The following is a 9,825-nucleotide window of genomic DNA, read 5'->3' as shown; positions in this document are numbered from 1 at the left end:
CAGGTGTGCAACTGAAGTTCCTCAACCAAAAACAGACTTGCAGAGAGCTCCCGTTGTACCATATGTAGGGTGGGGTGGAAGGTGAAGTGTGCTGGTTTTTTCAGCTGCAAAAATCGCTGCTTCCTAAGGAGAAGCATCTGCCAAGACTGAAGTTTTGCTCTATTGCTCAGTTTGCACATTGGTTAGTTATAATAATTGAAAACTTTAAGCAATATCAGCTACCAAACCATAACATAATTAGCACTGTAGTATCATGTTAGGGATAATTCTCTAGCTGCACATAATTAGCTCATTTTTCCCCTTAACACTGCTGGTTCTACACCCTAGAAACATTTTCTGGATTTACATTTTCCTGCTTACCTTATTAAAATGTAGTATCTCACCTAGTATTTTCAGTAAAGATTTATTACCTAACAGCATCAATAAAAACTTTGTAAAACAGAATAAAATCATTGTAAAATGGACATTTAAAATCTACCAAGCAAACCCCTTGATCTACAGCATTGTGCTTACTACATATCCTTTTCTATACTCTATTCCACTGGACATTACCAGTGCTTTGTGTTAGTCAATTTGGCTAATGACCCCTCATAGTGCAAAAACAAAACATTCCCCTTTCACACTTGGTAAGTCTGAGTAACAGTTACAAGACTTACAGGTAGCTGCAACCTGCAGCGACTTATGCTTTACATAGGAACAGGCTGCCTACAGCTATCCTCTGCTTCAAGTGTATGACCAAAGCCAGTAGTTTTCTTACACATACGCATATAAATATATAATATGAGCCTTTTCCTATGCCAGAAGGATCGTGTGATTACAGACTTTCGTGCACTATCGTCTAAAACATCTAGGATGACCTCCTGCTGATGTATACAAATTATTCACTAACCACAACACAGCTCTTCTGGGCCAAAAAATGAGATTTTGTTTAAACTGGACCAAATCCACTTTCTGTAAAGTCACCGATTTGCAATTTTAAACACCATCAGCTTTGAACCTCAAAAGATACCGCTACTGAAACAGCAATGGATTTTTTTGTTGTTTAATACTGACATTGAGAGCGAAAGTACAAGCAATGGGAAGACTGCAGCAAGCCCCCAGCACCACGCTGCAAGAGAATTACACAACTGCATTACATCCTACTTGTTTCATAAGACATTTTCCACACGCAATGAAGATTAAAAATAGTAGTAGAGCGTACTGATTAAAAAATAAATAACCTATGACAAAAAGGTAAAGCATCTTCAAATGGCAAAATCTGACGGAAATGAGCAAAGATTTGTTTACAAAGCGACTATACAGAGCGGGGGGGGGGGGGGTATTTTAAAGCAAAAGTGCCTGCAGAGAAGTCACTGATGATTTGAAAATAAGATGCCCAATAACGGGATTTGGTATCATCATAAACATACCTAGAAATAAATACAGTCAGTATTCCTTTCTAATCCCCCTCTCCCCATACATCCATTTGCAACACAAGAGTCTTGCAGTGAGCCTCCTTCCATACATATGGGGAAAAACAGTCTTCCAACCACTTGTTTAATGTACATATTAAAATTACCTCGTTAACAAGCTAACCCCCACGTTCCCCAAAGTGCTCAATGATATGTCATACTGGGGGGCACCCGGAGGTCAGCAGGATACTAATGGCACGGTGCCTTTTGCCCATTAGATTTCTCCTGCAGGGTGCCAGTTTTTTTCAGTCAGAAAAGCGCATTTTCTCCGGGGAAAACGGGGCGACAGCGGGCAGGTGCGAGAACAGGCATTAAGAAACATTACCGGGAAAAGTCGTAGTTTGGGGGGAGAGGAGGAAATAGGGGGTGGTATTTCAGCACCTCTCTAGACACCACGCACCTGTGTCGCTCGGCACAACGCCGGCCGCCGAGAAGCGCCGTCAGCCCTGGGGAGCCCGTGGGTGGCTCCCGCCGCCCTGCCCTGAGGAGACGCCGGCGGCGGCGGCGATGGGTACAGGGCAAGCCCGGTCGCTGAGGAGCCGCCTCCCCAAAAGAGCCTCCCACCTCTTCCCCAAAGCCACCGGAGACTCAAAAGGGGCGGGGGTTCCCGACAGGGTCCTCCCTACCCCCAGGGGTTCCCCTCAGCCCTCCGAGGCTCCCGGCTGGCAGACCGCGACCCGCCGCGGAGGAGGCTTAGCCGAGGTGAGAGGACGGGGCCTCCACATGCTCGCCGCCACCTCAAGCGCCCCCCGCAGCAGCATGACGGCATCCCGGGGGCGGGGCTCACTGCAGGTGGCAGAGGGCGGTGGCGGGGCGGGCAGGCACGAAGCGGCGCGAAATATCCCATTTCGTGGTAGTTTCCTGAGGGCGGACTGACAGCCAGTGACTCACTGGCGGCGCCAGGCATAAATAGGCGGGCGCCTACCTGGGAGCGGCATTGGGCTCTCGGCGCCGAGCACCAGCAGAGCTTGAGACACAGCAAGGGCCCCCGCCACAGCCCCGCCTGGAGATGATCCTACCCTGCGCCCTGGTGGCTGTCCTCTTCGCTGCCAGCCACGCAGGTGAGTCCCCTCCTTCCCCTCACGGGGGCAGGAGCGGGTCCGGCGCCGGATGGCTTGATCTAAGCCATCGATGAGCGTTTCTTTTCGGCTGCGAATGAATTAATATTTATAAGGTTTTTCTAATGTTCTGTAGTCTCTTGTGATTTCTCCTATGCTTGCTATATAGTAGAAAGTATGTTAGGCCTCTTGCTGGATAATCCAACGCTTCTGAGGATATTTACTATTGCCAGGAAACAAACTCCTATGCTTTTGCTAATAACCATTACCTGTAGCAGCTTAAAGGCTAGGGTGAATCGTTGTGCGGTCTCTGTCTTCCCAATAAACATTGAACTTCAGGGTATTGCCTACCTAAGTTTGATAAGTTATCTTAGTGAGATAAGAATACTGGTGTAAGGATATAAAATGCTAATTGGAGCATTTGGTTTCATTCTAGCCAACCCTTGCTGCTCAAACCCTTGTCAGAACAGAGGAGTATGTATGACAACAGGATTTGATCAGTATGAATGTGACTGTACAAGGACGGGGTATTATGGGGAAAACTGTACAACACGTAAGTATCCTAAATCTCTCTTCATGGAATTGAAATTTGATAATTAAATTCCAGTATTGCAGGTCATCCTCAATAGCTAATTTACAATAATCTTTTCATTAATGCTCACAGCGGAATTCTTCACGTGGCTGAGGCTGACATTGAAACCTTCACCAAATACCGTCCACTACATCCTCACCCACTTCAAAGGAGCCTGGAATATCATCAACAACATACCTTTCTTACGGGATGCTATTATGAGATATGTATTAACATGTAAGTATGAGTTCTCTCTTCTAGTCCTCTTAACTGACAGAAGTCATTCCTAGAGCTCCAGGGTGATTGATTAGTCTGTATATAAAGTCAGCAACCTAAATCACACTGAAGTAAAAGCACTCTATTCAACTTGAGACTCCTGCATGATGCAGATTTGTATGAAACATGCTTTGAAATGGTGATGCATTTTGCTCTGATCTCTAATAGAATTCAGGATTTTGCTAGCATAAACTTTGCACTAAATTACTGATGTTAATTGCTGGATTCAGTGGATAATCAGAGACTCAATACTGTTATTCAGCAACTGTAATCCCATTTACCAGCAGTAGCTGATATGTGTGGAATTTCTCAATGAATGCAGCTGCTTCTAGAATACATGGAAAAGATATGGCCTTGTGACTTTTTGAGACTAAAATACAGCTTGCGGAGGGGGGGTGGGACCAAACAAACCAACAAACAACCAAGCAATTTTTTTCATTTTCTTTTTCAGCAAGATCACATCTAATCGACAGCCCACCAACTTACAATAGTGATTATAATTACAAAAACTGGGAAGCTTATTCCAACCTTTCCTATTACACAAGAAGCCTTCCACCAGTAGGACTTGACTGTCCAACACCAATGGGTGTGAAAGGTACGGAATAAACTAAATGCATAATGTTCACTTCTAGGAATTTCAATTTATCTTATCTTGGAAAATACCATGAGTTCTGCTTTTTATAGCCTTCTTTCAGTGTAGGTTACTGTAAGAATAGCCATTGGCTTGGATACACTGTGTAAATATGTAAAAGATAACTATGTTGGCTCTCACTGAGTCACATGTTAAAACTGGGGAATTCAGAAGTTTCAAACAAAATCAAGAAAGTAATCATAGAGAAGCAGATAATTCCTCTTATTTTAATACTGCTATCCCTCGATAATATATTGACAGTTTTAAGCCTTTTTGTTAGGAACAAAATTATGTATTGCATAAACATAGTTGTCTGGAATATTTCACTATTTCTTGCAGGTAAGAAAGAGCTCCCAGATTCAAAGCTGATTGTGGAAAAGTTTTTGCTAAGGAAAAAATTTATTCCTGACCCACAAGGCACAAATGTGATGTTCACATTCTTTGCCCAACACTTCACTCATCAGTTCTTCAAGACGGACCACAAGAAAGGACCTGGCTTCACCAAAGGTCTCGGCCATGGGGTATGATCATAGCTCTGTAACTTGAACAGAGCACTTTAGCGTTGTAGCTGCTCAGTGGCAATAAAGGTCTATCTTGCAGGTTCTCAGGGTACACAAACACCAGTGCACATACTCTGCAGCACTGCTTGCCAGAATCTAATGGCTTTATCCCCTCTGTAATTTCTGCTTAGGCAAAATTCCAGCACTTGATAACATCTTGTCCTGGGTCAGAACCACTTATGTAAAGCACATGGTTCTGGTTAAAATATCTGCATATTGATCTTTGACTTTTTTATTATTCCCAAGAATCTGCTATCACCTAAAGCATGTTAGATCTAGTGAGTATCTAGAACTTCTCGGTTGCAAAGAGCTGTACCCAGCACTGTAAAGTATGTTGTCTGCTGCTAATCGAAGAGACTTAGTTTAAAAAGAACTTCAAAAGCAGACTTGGTTTAGGATCTCTATCTATAAAACAGGCAAACTTTGGACAAAGAGTTCTTCAGTATAAGCAATGTGTATGTCTGAGACAAAGCAATAAAATATGTGTGTATATAAAGACCTTTCTGCATAATAGAAAGCTGCCAACACTTTAAACAGAGTCCTTTTTAAATTGCCAATCAATTTAAAAACTTGCTGTTATGCAGAGATGGCTATAGTTGCCAGGAAATAATTTGGCTTCATTTTAAATATCAGTGTGTGATACTTATAAGGTGGTAATAATAATATAATTAAAGGGTAAACATCTAAGAGATGAACTCCTATTGGCATCCATAGAAGTGGGACGTATACTAAAATAGCAAGAAATGTGAGCTGGCTTCATGTTGCAAATGATTTTATTTTATAGGTTGACTTAAACCATATTTATGGAGAGACTCTGGAGAGGCAACTTAAACTGAGACTTCTGAAGGATGGAAAGTTAAAATACCAGGTATGTCTTATCTCAGAATCCCTGCCTTCTTACTGCATGACGTGTACTTCTTAAAACAAGTGCTCTGTGCATGGCTGATCTAAAGAGTAAGCCTAAAGTTGGTAGTAACAGTCAACACAAGTTAACTCATAGCGTCATGGCTTACAAGTCTCTTGTTCTTTCTCCCTACCTCTGGCAGATGATTGATGGAGAAATGTATCCACCAACAGTGAAGGACACTCAGGCAGAGATGATCTACCCTCCTCACATACCAGAACACTTGCAGTTTTCTGTTGGGCAGGAAGTGTTTGGTTTGGTTCCAGGCTTGATGATGTATGCTACAATATGGCTGAGGGAGCACAACCGGGTCTGTGACATCCTGAAACAGGAGCACCCTGAGTGGGATGATGAGCAGCTTTTCCAGACTACTAGACTCATATTGATAGGCGAGTGTCACTTCTACTACATGCAACTCTAACCTTCTCTTGTGCATGACAATTCTACCTGTTATCTACTACAGATGCAGTAGGTGTAGTAAGAGGCAAAGCTATTACTCAAACTGGCACATGAGGGCATGCATCTGAGGATGCCTGACCTGTCACTGGGACTGTATTGAGATACAGTTTCCTCCTGTATAGCTATATTAAAGAGAGAACTGAATAAAACTGAGCTAAGTGATACTTAATTCCCTTATCAAATGGAAACAGAACTGAAAGCTGTGAAAAAGCAGGAAGATAAGGCTCATTTCTCAGAGAAAGCATGTAAGGCTAGGTGACCTCAGTTTCTTGGATCTTGTGGGGTTTTTTTTTGTGTTGTTTGGTTTTTTGCTGTTAGTGGGTTTTTTTTTTTCCCCTTGGGGTTGGGTCAGTTCAGGTACGCTTTAAAAGAACAGCTGTGTTTGTTTAATGTTCAGGAAGTTATGTAAAATGTAATTCTACATATTTGTCTGTCTGTTCAGTGGTATTTAGCCTTCTGTACATTGTGATGTACAATAAGCTTGAAAAGACCTTGCCCAAACTGACTGAAACTGTAAACCAGTGCTATTAAGCAGCTCAGAAGCTGACAGTTGCTTTTAGATACCAACTTTCTTCGTTATCCCCTACATCCACCCTAGAGAGTATTGTATAACTAAACACAGTGTAGATACTGATGTGTGCTGTTCTGTGGAACATACAAGGAAGTGTGTCTGGGGTGAGGGAAGCAGCCTGTAGAAAATGCTTCTCTACCACAGCAAAAAAAATTTGGAATCTTAAAGTACTGCTTCACCCCTTAATCATGTAAAATAGATGAATTCTTCTCTAGAACAGACAACAATGTTGAAGAGTGTGTTACCCTGCTCATTATAGGTCTGGAGGTTCTTTTTAAGAATGGTTCAGAAATGGTATTTTCTCTGAGCAGAGGAATCATCTAAATTTTGTGGGGCAATTGGTACCAATGTCCTCCTCTGTTTCATTGCCCAACAGGAGAAACAATCAAGATCGTTATTGAGGACTATGTACAACACTTGAGTGGCTACCACTTCAAACTCAAGTTTGATCCTGAGCTGCTGTTCAACCAGCGATTTCAATACCAGAACCGAATTGCAGCTGAATTCAATACTCTCTACCACTGGCACCCACTTCTGCCTGACACTTTCCAAATACATGACCAGGAGTACACTTTCCAGCAGTTCCTCTACAACAACTCCATAATGCTGGAACATGGTCTTTCCCATATGGTGAAATCTTTCTCCAAGCAAAGTGCTGGCAGGGTAGGTACTCTCTCAAGTTGCTAGTGAGCTAACAGAGATGTAAACTAGGGGTGGGACAAGGGGGTAAGATAAAGCTATCAAAAACTGATACTATAAAGGCACAACTTCATCATTACTCTTACTGGGAGATCTTACTACTTTTCATCTCTATTAAATAGGTTGCTGGTGGGAAAAACGTTCCTGCTGCAGTACAGAAAGTAGCAAAGGCTTCAATTGACCAAAGCAGACAAATGAGATACCAGTCCTTGAATGAGTACAGGAAACGCTTCATGTTAAAACCATTCAAATCATTTGAAGAACTTACAGGTAACAGTGTTCATCCTTTCTAACAAACAAGGGCTCTCTTCTTAAAATGGCCAACAGAGTCCTACAGTGTTGTTACTGGCTTGAGCAGGACAGTCTTGCAAGGAAAATAGGATTTTTCCACTTATGTTTTTTACTAATCAATTACAGGAGAAAAAGAAATGGCAGCGGAACTGGAAGAGCTTTATGGAGACATTGATGCTATGGAGCTGTACCCAGGCCTTCTTGTAGAAAAGCCACGACCAGGTGCCATCTTCGGTGAAACAATGGTGGAGATTGGAGCACCATTCTCTCTGAAAGGACTCATGGGAAATGCCATCTGCTCCCCTGAGTACTGGAAGCCTAGCACCTTTGGTGGAAAAGTTGGATTTGAAATAATCAATACTGCATCCTTACAGAAGCTCATCTGCAACAATGTGAAAGGCTGTCCCTTCACAGCTTTCTACATCTTAAATCCTGAACCCACAGAGGCAACTATTAATGTTAGTACCTCAAAAACAGCAATGGAAGACATCAATCCCACAGTACTACTGAAAGAACGATCTACTGAGTTGTAAAAATCCATCTATTTATTTATTTAACTATATAATTTATTCTATTTATGGCTTAAAGTGTCTTTTTAAAAAAGAGGGGGGAAAACCCCCCAAAAACTTGAGCATCTTCATTCTGGGGGTTGCCCTAGATGCCTTACTCGGGTAAGGCTTCTACTTACAAAAGGGATTTTCTGTGTTTTGAGCTCTACAGTGCTGAATCCCTTGTTGAAAGTCTTCTGTAACAGAACTATGTATTCCAAAGTGGACAAAGGTTCCAACTTTTTTTTATGTTGTTTTAATACTTGACAAAGAGTGTTAGTGGGGTTTTTGTCTCTTCATTGCTAGGTCACATAACACTACAAAAGCAAGTTACTGCCTCAGCAACTTCTTACACAGGCCATTGAACTAAAAGTACAAGAAAAAATTGCCTTAATGAAAACTGCCATAAAAGATTATGAATTCAATATAAGCACTCAAAGATTAACAAATGTACATATACTCGAGACTTAATCATGTCAAGTCAGAAAATGTGTTGCATTCATTGTTGATACTACCTCTCCCTTATTGCAGATAAGGCACTTTGTATAGTAACTTATGTTTGGTTTTATGTGTAAATCTATTTTCATGTGGCATTATACTTTTTTAATTTATTTAAAGAAAATGGAACTTCTTTTGTATACTACTTGTTCTTGAAGCATATGTCATAGATGTATTATTTGTGTAAGAAGATAATAACAGGTACTGAGCTTAGAAATAACTGACTGTCATGCTGCAATACAAGGCTGCTTGTATCTTGCTTCAGATGTTTTATCATGCAAGTTGGGGAGGTCTTAAACTTAGTCCAAATTATTGGTATTCTTTTTGTAGCTGTAGTTATCTGGTCTACTTGATAATATAATTTTGATCTTTGTCACTTTAAGGACAAATGAACAGTATGGCTTTAGATAAGGATGTGACTATAGTATAGCTTTTAGTACCCAAACCCCACATTCTTGGGGAACAGTGAAAAACTGAGAAACTGTGTAAAGTCGCACAGCAGAGAAATTAATATAGAGTAGGTCTAGCAAAACTTCAAGGCACCAAGACTTGAAGGTAGCTTATATCTATGTACACAAGCTATATTTGTGACTTATAGTTGTATTTACTGGGGGGAAGAGGGATAATGTTTTGTTTATAACTTGTAAACAAAGGCATTTTAAGTGACTTAAGCTTATTTAAAACTGGCTAGCTAGCACAGAATCTCCTAGACATATTTGTCCTGACCCAGCACTAAACTATGTAGTCCTGCCTGGGTACATAAGGAGTTACACAGGTTCTTGTACCACCACTTTAAACTTTGCATGTAAGGGTATTTTTATTTTTTTTTTTTCTAATTTCTAGAGAGGAAATGTAGAAGATGATCCTCCCCTAAAAGCAGCTTGGGAACTATAGATAAAAAGAAAAGTCACTTCAGACTGGAATAGAGCAGCACCCCGCTATTATGTGCCTCTGCCCAAAATTTCTTGACTACTTCTGGAAAAGGACTTGAGTTTTTATATTTCACATGAATCTCTCAAACATTTCTAGAGGCTTGTATGTTGTAATGGCTATGGCAGTAGTATAGTTTGACTGTGACTTCTGTTTCTGTTCATTTATTTAAAGAGGCCAATTACCTTTTGCTGTGTAAGTTTGTAATTTTTAGTGTGAATAGCTGAATCAAGATCTCCTGTAGCAGTCAGTACAAGTGACTGATTTGAGGTGGTCTTTGGTATGAATGCTTTGAGAGAAAGAAGGTCATTTGTTTTCCTTCTTCTGTTTGAAGCATGAAGAAGGGAATATTTTCAATAACCTTGTATTAAAAGGTGG

At 41.0% G+C, this 9,825-nt stretch overlaps 1 protein-coding gene across 1 annotated transcript; it reads left to right on the top strand.

The window, feature by feature from the left end:
* The first annotated feature begins 2,376 nt into the window (after nt 1-2,376).
* On the top strand, nt 2,377-8,076 carry PTGS2 (prostaglandin-endoperoxide synthase 2). The gene is made up of 10 exons (XM_057402437.1): nt 2,377-2,512; nt 2,946-3,062; nt 3,174-3,317; nt 3,808-3,951; nt 4,327-4,508; nt 5,332-5,415; nt 5,594-5,840; nt 6,858-7,144; nt 7,303-7,450; nt 7,598-8,076. Exons 1-10 carry the CDS (start codon nt 2,461-2,463, stop codon nt 8,002-8,004), a joined length of 1,812 nt encoding a protein of 603 aa, XP_057258420.1. The 5' UTR covers nt 2,377-2,460; the 3' UTR covers nt 8,005-8,076.
* Nucleotides 8,077-9,825: the final 1,749 nt, after the last annotated feature.

The sequence above is a fragment of the Pezoporus wallicus genome, unplaced genomic scaffold (assembly GCF_028554395.1).
Source record: "Pezoporus wallicus isolate ANWC-B61680 ecotype Strahan unplaced genomic scaffold, APGP_CSIRO_Pwel_v1 contig_6665, whole genome shotgun sequence".
NCBI classification, from domain to species: Eukaryota; Metazoa; Chordata; class Aves; order Psittaciformes; family Psittacidae; genus Pezoporus; species Pezoporus wallicus.
This window is presented reverse-complemented; position numbering and strand designations above follow the sequence as displayed.